General features: G+C 31.1%; 4 protein-coding genes across 5 annotated transcripts; 1 reads left to right on the top strand and 3 right to left on the bottom strand.

The window, feature by feature from the left end:
• Positions 1-831: 831 nt before the first annotated feature.
• Positions 832-8,823, bottom strand: LOC117224751 (dynein regulatory complex protein 11). Of its 2 annotated transcripts, none has more exons than XM_076527409.1 (10): positions 8,689-8,823; positions 4,064-4,319; positions 3,770-3,980; positions 3,419-3,696; positions 3,050-3,359; positions 2,697-2,981; positions 1,987-2,603; positions 1,811-1,903; positions 1,605-1,722; positions 832-1,530 (listed from the first exon to the last, which is right to left on the bottom strand). In XM_076527409.1, coding segments are annotated over exons 1-10 (2,283 nt in total). In that variant the 5' UTR covers positions 8,691-8,823; the 3' UTR covers positions 832-1,417. The 2 variants fall into 2 exon arrangements, with proteins under 2 accessions (XP_076383524.1, XP_033333762.2); XM_033477871.2 differs by lacking the exon at positions 8,689-8,823 and having other exon boundaries at positions 1,987-2,274; positions 2,359-2,603; positions 4,064-5,331.
• CSN3 (COP9 signalosome subunit 3) lies at positions 5,666-7,563 on the top strand. Its single transcript, XM_033477878.2, has 4 exons — positions 5,666-5,856; positions 6,088-6,348; positions 6,417-7,141; positions 7,219-7,563. Exons 1-4 carry the CDS (start codon positions 5,802-5,804, stop codon positions 7,513-7,515), a joined length of 1,338 nt encoding a protein of 445 aa, XP_033333769.1. The 5' UTR covers positions 5,666-5,801; the 3' UTR covers positions 7,516-7,563.
• Positions 8,165-9,190, bottom strand: Nrk1 (nicotinamide riboside kinase). The gene has a single exon (XM_033477838.2). The coding sequence runs from the start codon at positions 9,005-9,007 to the stop codon at positions 8,420-8,422; it is 588 nt and encodes a 195-aa protein (XP_033333729.2). The 5' UTR covers positions 9,008-9,190; the 3' UTR covers positions 8,165-8,419.
• Positions 9,191-10,676: 1,486 nt separating this feature from the next.
• On the bottom strand, positions 10,677-11,825 carry LOC117224728 (uncharacterized). Its single transcript, XM_033477839.2, has 4 exons — positions 11,655-11,825; positions 11,504-11,590; positions 11,268-11,419; positions 10,677-11,197 (listed from the first exon to the last, which is right to left on the bottom strand). Exons 1-4 carry the CDS (start codon positions 11,716-11,718, stop codon positions 11,081-11,083), a joined length of 420 nt encoding a protein of 139 aa, XP_033333730.2. The 5' UTR covers positions 11,719-11,825; the 3' UTR covers positions 10,677-11,080.
• Positions 11,826-12,033: the final 208 nt, after the last annotated feature.

Below are 12,033 nucleotides of genomic sequence, written 5' to 3'. Positions count from 1 at the left end.
ACGCACAATTGAAATCACTAATGTGATTATTAAACAAATTATTTACAGCCTACTAAAAAATTCTAATTTAGTATCATAAAATGTTCATGTTATTTATCAAATACAAGACAATGAAATTTTAATAGGCATAAAAAAGGAAAGTAAATACGTATTATGACTACTCGATAAAATAACGTAGAGGTCTTTGCCACTAGTCGTTAGCGCGAGCCTGTTGCCTGCGTGCTGTATCACGTGAACCGAAGAAAGAAACATATAACCTGTGTAACTCCAGACTTAACAAGACTTTTGTACTACGATGCGAAGCTAACGGAGGCATCCTACTTGTCTCTTTCACAAAGCCGGGTTCATGAATAAAAACGGGCCGAATCGCAATTGTGCCGGCCCTAACTCGACCTCGCATTGTCGAAGATGTTATCTGTTGCTATCTGTCGCTTCCTTTGACTTCATCGTATTCCTTTAACGTGATAACCGGGTCATTTTTTTAAAGTTTATTTTTTTTTAAACATAAATATAACAAAACATAAAAATTAGAATGATTCGAAGCGGTGATGGAACCTTAACAGTTAATTTGTTTTTTCCTGATTCATACACGAAAGATGTTTATTTTAAATGCAAAATTGTTGCATAATTAAAGAATCAACAGTTTGTTTACCTTATACCATACGTGATTCATTTTGTTTGACATGCGATCGAATTAATGCGATTGTGTAAAATTGATAGCAATGCGAGATTGTACATGTAAGATTGCTGTTATAACCGAATTTGAAATATCTTATCGATCCATGTACGGAAGGCCAGACGACTTAATCGCTACGATGAAAAATGAGGACATTGAAACAAATATTTTTATTTACTTATAAGAGTTACATCATCAAATTACAATTGAGAAAAAACCAAGGAATAGAGGGAGGAGTAACTAACTGAACATACATATATACATGTAATGTGTTAAAGGGAAAAAAATGTTTCTAACTGTGCATTCATGTAATATATAGGAAATATTTCTTTTGAATATTCTTGAGTGATTCATGATCTTTTTCGAATTCAAATGTAGGCAGCTTTTCTTGTTTCGCAAAATTTTGACTGAGTATAAACAGTTTTCGCATCACCATGTTTACTCTTACTTATGCATGTCAATTAATTTTTCATTAATTTTTGCATTGACTCCTTTTCAACGCAAGATGAAGTGATTCATACAGGTAACAGGCGATATTACACGATACTTCCTTTTTTTGCAGTTCAATTGAAAATGATATAAATAATCTGTCGAACAAAACCCAACACAAACGTCCATGTTTAAAATTGGTAATTAGGTAATACGTATTTTAATGGCTTATCGATTTCTAAAATTTATACTAATGTTATAGACGGTTATGTAAACCAAATCATTTTTTTTAAATGTTAATAGCGAATGTATTCATGACTTCTTTCCTTTTCTTTTTTGCTTTTCGTTCGCTTCCTCCAATTGTTGCAATTCTAATTCATGCATGCGCTGTTTTTTGCGATATATTGGCGTTTTTGTGAGCCATGCTGCACAGAGAGGTAAAAGCAATGGTCATTATTATTCATTGCCATCATCAACATTATCTGTTATTGTATACTACCTAAAAAAGCATCTTCTTCTTCTTTATAAACTGGATCCTTTGCGCTCAGTGCATTTATTAATTCAACATGAGTTAAAGGATGAGTTCTTAATTGGACCTTCCGTTTTGTGGTCATTACCTACATTTTATATATTACAGTGTAATAATACTACGAAATAAAAATAAATATGTACTAGACGAAAATATTATCGCTATAATTTCAATACCTCGTTAATTGATGCTAGTACGGTACCAATAGTGAATCCGTCACAAATTTTGGTCATAACGGACGTATCAAATTGTCTGTTAATTCCAGAATACTATAAATAAAAAATAAGTATATACAAATGTTTCTATTAAGTGCGGGTATATAATGTAATTTGTTAAGTAAATGAAATCTAACTTTGTGCAATAAATCTTTCCACACAAGAGACATGCTTCCATAATCTGGCCTGGGGATGTATATGACTTTATCATAAGTTTGATATAAAAGTTTCTGATCCCCATCCCATGGGGAGCTTGTTGTTCCAATAAGAATTACTCTGTCTTCGTTTGTAATATTTTTCACTAATTTAGGTAAATCCTTTTTTAATCGTTTGGGATCAGTTTTATCTGTTTTTGGAACTTTTTTAACAAATGGTTTTTCAGCTGCATCCATAAATATTACTGATGGTTGTAATAGACGCGATACCTTCATATAGAAAGAAGAAATATATACATGAAATATAAATGGTTCCTTAAAATTATTCATTGTAGAAGTAAAATCATGGAACACCTTTGATATTAAGTGAACAAGCATGATCAATCCTGATTTTCCAGGATATTTCCCGACAATATTAGCTGGTGTAATATCAAATAATGTAGCACCAAGTTCTGTACAAATTGCATTAACTAACATCTTTTTTCCACTACCATGTGGTCCAGCTAATAATACCGATCTTATCAAAGGTGTAAGTTCTCTGAGGGTACTGTTTCCGAGAGGAATTATGCAGTATTCAGCAATTAATTGTCTTATGTCTCCTATATATTTAAACAATTTCAGAATGTTAAAGACTCAAACTAGAATAAAGAAATATATCCCAAACTTCTTCAACTTATCGTAAGATACTCAACCAATTGCTGGCAAAGGATCTTTCCCGTCCTCTCTTAAAGTACTATTGACGAAAGACTTTTCGCCTTTGAAATCGTTAAGTGCAACTTCTGGATGAAGTTTAATAATGCCTTGCGTCAACAATTCTTCAAATAGTGACTCTGTTGTTCTATCAGGAGTTAAATCCTTCTCTTTCCTTTTCTTATTTTTCTTGCCACTACGACGAATTCGTTTTTGTGTTTTTTTTGTACGTTTACCTTTTAACCCCTTATCTCTGTCTAATGCATTTTGTAATGCTTCGATATCACCTGTAAGAAATTTTAACTCCTAAGTGCAACGAAAATGTTGAAAGATTGTAATACATATACAGTTACACCTCTTAGAGCTTGATCTACAACAACTCTAACTTCATGTTCGACTTCATCAGTTTTTTCTTTTTCTATCATATTTACATATGGTATTTGTGCGGCATTCATAGATTCATCTTTATTTTTCCATACATCCTGATATTCTTGGTTAGCATGTACTAATTGTGCCAAAAAATTGGAAGGAATTGATTTGAAGCCTTGTTCTGTTTCTTCTTCCGATTGCTCGGTTTCACTGTCCTTTTTTGCTTTTGATTTCTTTGACTTTTTCGATTCTTTTGAGGATACTGCTGTAGACTTGCTTATAGTGCTTTCAGTTCCCTAAGTAGAGAACAATGATCAGAAAGTTGTCTGCATAGCAGGATTATTGATTATTTTACCTGTCTACTAAATATAATTCTGGACCCTCCACTTTCAACAGATGGCAAATCAGGAATTTTTCCAGTTTGTTGAAAATATGTATTTATCCAGTTTCGAATATCTCTTCTAATATTCTCCTCCATTATAGCACTCTTCTCTTTCTGGATCTGCTCTTTCGTCTCGATCAATAAAGTTTCATATAATTTTTGGTACTCAATTTGTTTCTCGTATCTCTCTTGTCTAACTTTCTCAGCTTGTCTAGCGGTTTCAGTGATTTCCTGACTAGGTTGAAGCATACCTTTGAAAATATAATACAAATGAACTTTTTACAATTCTTTTAGTCAAGCATTTATATTCAAATAAATAATTACCAATCAGTAACATTTCATCCAGGCGTCTTTTCCGCACTTTCCTTCTAGTAACATATCCTTTCCACACTTTTTGAATTTTCATTGCAGCTGTTTTTTCACACAACACGCCCAGGATATCCATTTCTGGCTTGACTGTCGATCTCTCTTTCATTTTACGGATTTCTTTCATAAATTGAAATCTTAACCGTCCCTGTCTTGCGCGTTCATGAGCCTTGAATGAGAATTATTTGTTTTAAAATTGATTAAATAATTATCACGTAAATAATATTAAACACAGTAGTATTCAATACACACCTGTATAAGTTTTACAGCTTCCAATTCACTCATTTGTTTTGGCAATATTACTTCATCTAACGCATCAATAGATTTCAAAGTACTTTCTATAAAGTTTCGCCTTTCCATGATTTCTTTCGAACGTTCCCTTCGAAAATATCTGGGCAATCGAATCTCAATTTCTTGCGGCGTAATATCTAAATTTATTAGAATATCATCAAAATAAGTGTACTCCGAGAGATCTATTTCGACTAAATCGTGTTTCAATTCCAAAACCCTGCCAAGACAAGAATCCAGTAATTGTCTTATTAACAATCGTTTTTGCGGCTGCACTACTTGATCGTAGCATATCTCAAGCTTGTTAGCGATAATAATGTATTTTACGTATAATTCAGAATTTACATAACGAGCTTTTTTACAGTCTCTTTGCGGCTTCGCATTTTGCAAATTTGTATCCACTTGAATTAGTTCATTTAACGCTGTTTGAGCGTCTTTCCAAAGTTTATCATACGTTACGTTGGACATAATTGAAATTTTGATGGAAACAAAATGTTGTAATCTATATATTACTTGTTTAAGAATGCAGCGAACGACAATAAAGGAAGACAAAGTTCTCTTTATGCTCGGTATTGTTAGGGATCGTCGGTATCTCAGCAACGGCGAAAAAGCGTGAATGTATAAATAATGACTTCATGAGTATCCATATTTAATTACTTATATTGCTTGTTAATTTAGAAAAAATTTTAAAGAATGGTAATTTAACGTTCTAATAATTTTAACAAAAGGAAAATAATGTAATGACATTGTAAATTTTACAAATATATTTATAATTCTGTAATCTTTTAATTGTAGCGTAGTAACAATAAATTAATTATTAATCGATTTCATGTAACATACTAAAAGTAAAATTAATGTAAAACTTTAACTATTATGTACAGCTGTATATATATTAATGTTTATATTTCCTGTTAAATCACGTGCAAAATAAGAAGTACCTTCCTTCAAATTTAAAAGTATCGACTGTCAGTAATTTTTATTATTACTTCATCATATAGACTTTAATAACGTAAGGCGACATTTTGCATATTATAGTAATGTATAATTCCAAATCGTGCTTTTACAGTAAAAGCATGAAATATAAATGTCCAGTAAGTAAAAATTTGATATCAGTTTTGAGTTTTGTCGATAGATTCCGATTCATTCATTTCCGATCCGTTCAGTTCCGCTTATCGACAAATTTTGATACATGTGTACCTATATAGCAAATTAGTGGAAAATTTGTAAAAAGATCTTGTCAATTTTGTTACAAATTGACAGCCCTTTGCTCACAAACATAGAATGCGTAGATCTGGCATAAGAAATCATAAGAAATTTCATAAGAAATTTCATAAGAAATATGAATAGAAATTTTCTTCACTTATTAGTATTTTAAATAGAAAGTTATATATACAATAGTCAATCTTTCCTTTGTATGTATCGAGAAAATCTTTCCTTTGTATGTATGTATGTATGTATGCATGTATGTATATATGTACACAGACATTTGAAAGAAAGTAAATTCAGATCGCGCGTTGATCACAGCATGCGAGAGGGAGTTCAATGCAACCCGGCTATTCTCGTAACATGCTTCGGAGCGTTGCGGTTGCCTGTTTCAAAACGTCATCCTGGGTGATGGTTTATTCGCGAAAATAATTCCTGTAAATAGGATTCACCACATCCTCTGTGGCCAAAGGTTCGTAAGAAGAAAGCATTTGCAATAATGGCGTCAGCATTGGAACAGTTTGTAAATAATGTGCAGACGCTTTCGAAACAAGGTACGACAGATGTTCAGACCCTTTGTATTTCTCTCGAACATAACCTCTGATCACAATCGCGAACGATTCTTTATTAAATTGTTTGTAACTATACAAAATAGAATCTTCGGTCGCTAGAATGGAACCGAAATATACATAGAGTTTGTTTTACACGACGTTACGATTTTCTGTTAACCAATTAACTGTTAGATAATGAAAAAAAAGACAAAGTAAATAAGTTGTATTTTTTAGGAAATTTTCGAGAGCTATGTGAAATAATGATTAAAAATGTAGACGTTTTAATGGAGAATGGACAACACTTAGATAACGTTCTGGAAACGTTAGATCTACAACAACACTCATTAGGTATATTGGTAGTGTTGTGTGTAAAATTCACATTGCCAAATCCTAATGGTGTGAACACTGCTAATGCCTATAGACCGTTATTTAATCAGGTTCAGGAATTTATCATTGGTTGTAATGGAGAACAAGTTAGATTCGCACCAGATACATGTAAGTCTCTTTGTTGGTTTTTCTATATAAAAATATCCTAAATTGTTTGTAAAAACATTGTTTTATAGATGCAGAACTATGTCATCTTTTCACTGATAAATTAGTTCAATTGCAAATACCATTGCGTGGTATTGATTTATTGTGCCGTGCAATACGTAAAATACAATTATTTGATAGTCAACTGACTTCGATACATGCTGATCTTTGTCAGCTTTGCCTTTTATCAAAGTGTTTCAAACCAGCATTAGAATTTCTTGACATAGACATCACCGGTATCGGTCAAGAAGGAGGACAGTTCGATTCAAAATATTTTCTGCTTTATTATTACTATGGTGGAATAATATATACAGTGTTGAAGAACTATGACAGAGCACTGTATTTTTTTGAAGTGTGTGTAACAACGCCTGCTGTCGCGGTCAGTTACATTATGCTAGAGGCTTATAAAAAGTATATTCTGGTCTCTCTAATAATGCACGGGAAAGTCCTAAACCTACCTAGGTATACAAGCCAAGTGGTCAATAGGTACATGAAACCGTTAAGTCAGCAATATGAAGAATTGGCCATTGCTTATCAAATGAATAGTTGCGAAGAAGTTCAAAAAATTATTAATAAATATCAACAACTTTTTACAAGAGATCATAATATGGGGCTTGTGAAACAAGTACTCAGCTTTTTGTACAAAAAGAATATACAAAGGTTGACAAAGACTTTTTTAACGCTTAGCTTAAGTGATGTGGCAAGCAGAGTTCAACTAGCAGGACCTGCTGATGCAGAAAAGTACATCCTGAACATGGTAAATATGTTACTTTTTTAAATATATGGAAATGTATAAAATATTAATGAATAAATAATTTGCTTATATATGTATAGATTGAGGAAGGAGAAATTTTTGCAACAATTAATCAAAAGGATGGAATGGTAGTATTTCATGATGATCCAGAAAAATATAATTCACCAAAAATGCTGGCAAAACTAGAAAATTTAATGGCAGCATGTATGGAATTAGATAAGAGAGTACTCGAAATGGAAGAAGAAGTTGTACTCACTCCACAATATGTTCGGAAAACCTGTGGTCAAAATGATCAAGACGATCAAACAGCTGGGCCTGCCACAGCGAATGTATCAAATGTGCAAGGTCAATCTAAACATAATACCTATTCCATGTAACATATACACGTCGTTGTGCGTTATCTTTATTAAAAAACAGAAAACAAATGAAGAAATTTTGTTAAAAGTCGAGACACAAATGTTCAGAAGCCTGTTTTGGATGAATATGCAAGCTTCTACTTGAAATTTATCGGATTTCTATTATTATTGGGGAAAAAGAAACAGTAGAATGCATTATAAAATATTGAATGTCCTTTATGAAGTTCATATATTCTTCTTAAATCTTCAAAACTAAAGATCGATCAAGAAATTTTGAATCATACATGTCCATAGGCGAAACAAAATATGTTATGCGTACAGAAGAAAAATTTAATATTGTTTTCGTAGATATTATTTCGCATCTAAAACAGGCTTTATAAATAACACAGAAATACAAAAAAATCCACATAATGTAGTTAAAGTATTGTAATACTATAACAATCATAAAAAGTAAGCATGCAATATTCATACAATGGCATTCTCAAAGAATTATATAAGATATAATTCGTTGCCTATAATACAATAGTAAAATATGTACATACATTTGCCACAAAAAAGAAAGCAATAGTCATAAATTTAACTATGATTTATAAAAAAAAAAAAATAAATGCTCAATGCACATTTGTGCCAGGTAAGTGAAGTACGCTTTTTATAATAAAATCACAAGTGATTTAATAGTATATAAATTTAATACACAAAACGAATGTCCTATTATAATTATTAAAAAAAAAGATACTTTATAATTTTAATTACATTTAGTAGTGAGCAACGTGGTATATATATAGCAATTTTCTTTTGTATAGCTAATGTTAATATTATTTTATCTTCACTGAATACTAGATAAATGTCCAGTTACAGCTCATAGTGTATATTTATTTTTAGTTGTAAGTATATTTTTTTTGTATGTAATAATGTAAGAAAAATTTTATGATAGTAATTTTTTTATGTCTGCAAAAACCATTTCAAATATTTCTTCTTTATTTTTTGATCCATCAATGAATGTTATTGTTTTATATAAATCTTTGTCTTTCATTAATTCGTTTTTATGTTTCACATATTCTGGCCATACAACCTGCTCAAAGTATCCAGGAACATCAGGTGGATCATAACATCTATCCTTCCTTCTTTCCCAACACTGATCTTTAGTTAACGTTAAGAAATATTTCTTATCGCATAAGTTTGAAATAACCTTACATGCAAAGAGTAAAAATCCATCCAATATTAAAATCTTCTTATCATTTGTCACGGGAAACGTGTCTTCTTCTGGTGACGTAATTAACTTTAAAACATCCGATCGCATTTTATCCATATCTAAACTGGTGATTATTTCCCAGTTCATGTGACTGAGTTTTGCTATAGTTTTATGTCGTGGATCATTAATTGGAAAGTAATAGCTATCTTGACATATAAGAACAGAGTTTCCAAATTTCTTCTTAAGTTGATTAGTTAAGGTTGTTTTACCACTGCATGTGCATCCAGAAATACCAAATACAATCCACTTTTTTGTAGACATTTTGGCTTCTTTTGTTATTAGACGTAAGTACAGTTATACCGAATGTTCGCAGAAAAATAGGTTACGCAAGCAGTGGAGTGATAGAGGTGACACATGCGCCGGGAGTTCTGCACATTCATATTGAAATTTTTTTATAAGTATCGTTAAATTTTATTCGTATTGTAGGCGTATTTTATACAAAACTTACGAGTCATGAAGTTTGCTCAATTTATCACATGAAAAATATGATTTTACATGATAAATAGTGAACAGAATTAATCCACCAATGAAACAAAATCCTAAAACTGCAGGCACCGCTAAAGCTAATTCTTGAGAACCAAATATTGATCTTATTTTGTCGTCATCAATAAATGGTAAACCAATGACCCATATAGTATAATATAGAAATAATATAATGGTTACTAGCAGTATCACTTTACCTTTTTCACTGTCACTACTAAACATTTCAAGTTATTAATTGAAAGTATATTGAAAATAGTTACATATACAATTAGCTATTCCTTTTTGTCCTCTTTCAGAAGAATATGATAGGTTTTATACATGTGTACCTTAACTTATTTTGTATGCAAAATTAAAATTTGTAATTTCTCTGATTTACGAAATACGAGATTTATTTTATAAATTACTGATCCATATACGCTTGTTCAAACTTCTTAAGATCTTCTTCTGTGAATACGATAGTTTCAGATTCTTTAGGTCCTTCTTTCTTTGGAATATACTTCTTTATTGTTTCTTCTAAAAGCTGTAAGCAATTTATTAGGTCATATAATCTCAAGTGGAAATTAACCAAAAATTCTTTAACTACTTGATACCTTTCCTGTTATATTTTTGTTACTACGATATTAACTCAGCATTAATGATTGTTCCACATTTATTGTATGATATATATCTACATTTTCCAAGTTCATAAATTGAGTCTTTATTTGATTTATCAAAGATTCTTGTAGTATCTAGAAACATTAATAATTTCTCTAAATTTCTTATATTATATTATACTATATATTCTGCTCTATTATATTTTACAGATTTATATTCATACCAATTTTATTTCTTCTCAATAATTCCTTGGTTTCTAATACCATTGAATACAAAGAATCTTCGTATTCAGTATTTCAGTTTCTCTTTTTTGTAAAATCAATAAATGTTACTTTTGAACAAAACTGAATGACATGCATATCAAATGCGAACCCGGACTCCGAGTGTTCACATAATTACGGAGTTCAAGATCTTTATCAGCAATCGAACGTGCCATTTTCTATTGTATATTAAATTCGTATGACACGTAAATTTTGTATATTGATCGGACCGTACGTTACAATTCACAGTGTGCTACAAAAACTGTATTCCATTGATACATACATATTAAATTATTTGTGAAGATGCGAAACTCTTGTGATTTTCAGGTTCCGAAACTAACCAAAGTGTTTCTTAATTTTATCACAGGATGGCACTGCAATACCAATGCGCGTATGATAAAGAATTAACATCGTCGATTATTTTTATTGAATTTCTCCGTTGGTGTCGCTCTCACCTAGTGATGCTGATGATGGTGATGATAGTTGCATATTGACGTCAAATATCAAAAACCATTAACAATGATATGCATTAATGGTACATTCCTAACAAAGTGACGGACGTATGCATGTAGAAATTTATCGTAACTGAAAAATTCTTGATTAAGTTCTTTATTTAATCTAAATAAGTAAACAATATTGCGCCATGCTAACAATTTTAATAAAAAAACATATTACAGGTAAACATCTATGAAGTAGCTGATACAACACAAATTCGATATTGTATGTATACAAACGCAAATACAGTAATGTGTCCTATTTCTATACACCTCCAGGCCATGGTAACTAGCATTATCACTTTACCTTTTTTTCTGTCACTATTGGACATGTCAAGTTATTAATTGAAAGTATATTGAAAATGGTTACATATGCAATTAGCTATTCCTTTTTGTTCTCTTTCAGAAGAATATGATAGGTCTTATATATAGATACTTTAACTTAATTTGTATGCAAAATTAAAATTTGTAATTTCTCTGATTTACGAAATACGAGATTCATTTTATATATTTGGATAATCCTTATACGCTTGTTTAAACTTCTTAATATCTTCTTCTGTGAGTATGGTAGATTTAGTTCCTTTCTTTGGAATACAGCTCTTTATTAGTTCTTTATACATCTGCAAGCAATTTATTAGGTAATATAATCTCATGTGGAAATTAACCAAAAATTTTTTAACTACTTGATACCTTCACTCTTGCAGTCTTGTTCATATTATAAGTATTCTGCATGAATTCTTCGTCTCTCATTTTATCCCTATAATAAGGGCTTGACATAAAACCCCATTTTCCAAGATTATAAATTGAGTCCTTATTATTTTTATTAAAGATTGCTGCAGTATCTAAAAACATTCATAAATTCTCTTAATTCATTATATGTGTATTCTAAAGTATGATCTATTTTGTTTAGAGATTTATATTCACACCGAGTTTATTTCTTCTTAATTCATCGTGGATTTCGCGTACTTTTCTTTCCATCATTTCTTCGTATTCAGTATTTACATAAAACATTCCTGTAAAATCAATAAGTGTTACTTTGAAACAAAACTGAATAATATGTGTATATAAAATGCGAACCCGGAATTCGGGACTTGACGAAAGCAATGAGTTCACGATCTTCATCAGCAACCGAACGTGCCATTTTCTATTGTATATTAAATTCGTATGACACGTAAATTTTGTATATTGATCGGATCGTACGTTACAATTTACTGTGTGCTATAAGAACCGTATTCCATTGACATATACATATTAAATTATTTGTGAAGATGTGAAACTCCTGTGATTTTCAGATTCCAGAACCAACCAAAGTGTTTCTTATTTTTATCACAGGATGGCACTGCAATACCAATGCGCGTATGATAAAGAATTAACATCGTCGATTGTTTTTATTGAATTTCTACGTTGGTGTCGCTCTCACCTAGTGATGCTGATGATGATGATAGTTGCATATTGA

This window comes from Megalopta genalis, unplaced genomic scaffold (genome assembly GCF_051020955.1).
Source record: "Megalopta genalis isolate 19385.01 unplaced genomic scaffold, iyMegGena1_principal scaffold0020, whole genome shotgun sequence".
Classification (NCBI taxonomy): domain Eukaryota; kingdom Metazoa; phylum Arthropoda; class Insecta; order Hymenoptera; family Halictidae; genus Megalopta; species Megalopta genalis.
The sequence above is the reverse complement of the archived record's forward strand: the minus strand, read 5'-3'. Positions and strand labels throughout refer to the sequence as shown.

Excerpts from the sequence above, each read along its gene's own strand:
- LOC117224751 (XM_033477871.2), bottom strand. The coding sequence starts at position 4,567 with ATGTCCAACGTAACGTATGATAAACTTTGGAAAGACGCTCAAACAGCG. Across the intron at positions 3,360-3,418 it reads GAATTATATTTAGTAGACAG|GGAACTGAAAGCACTATAAG; the intron begins GTAAAATAATCA and ends TTCTCTACTTAG. Across the intron at positions 2,275-2,358 it reads TTGTTCACTTAATATCAAAG|GTATCGCGTCTATTACAACC; the intron begins GTGTTCCATGAT and ends TTCTATATGAAG.
- CSN3 (XM_033477878.2), top strand. The coding sequence starts at position 5,802 with ATGGCGTCAGCATTGGAACAGTTTGTAAATAATGTGCAGACGCTTTCG. Across the intron at positions 6,349-6,416 it reads TAGATTCGCACCAGATACAT|ATGCAGAACTATGTCATCTT; the intron begins GTAAGTCTCTTT and ends ATTGTTTTATAG. Across the intron at positions 7,142-7,218 it reads AAAAGTACATCCTGAACATG|ATTGAGGAAGGAGAAATTTT; the intron begins GTAAATATGTTA and ends ATATATGTATAG.
- Nrk1 (XM_033477838.2), bottom strand. The coding sequence starts at position 9,007 with ATGTCTACAAAAAAGTGGATTGTATTTGGTATTTCTGGATGCACATGC.
- LOC117224728 (XM_033477839.2), bottom strand. The coding sequence starts at position 11,718 with ATGGCACGTTCGGTTGCTGATGAAGATCGTGAACTCATTGCTTTCGTC. Across the intron at positions 11,420-11,503 it reads ATTAAGAAGAAATAAACTCG|ATACTGCAGCAATCTTTAAT; the intron begins GTGTGAATATAA and ends GAATGTTTTTAG. Across the intron at positions 11,198-11,267 it reads ACAAGACTGCAAGAGTGAAG|ATGTATAAAGAACTAATAAA; the intron begins GTATCAAGTAGT and ends AATTGCTTGCAG.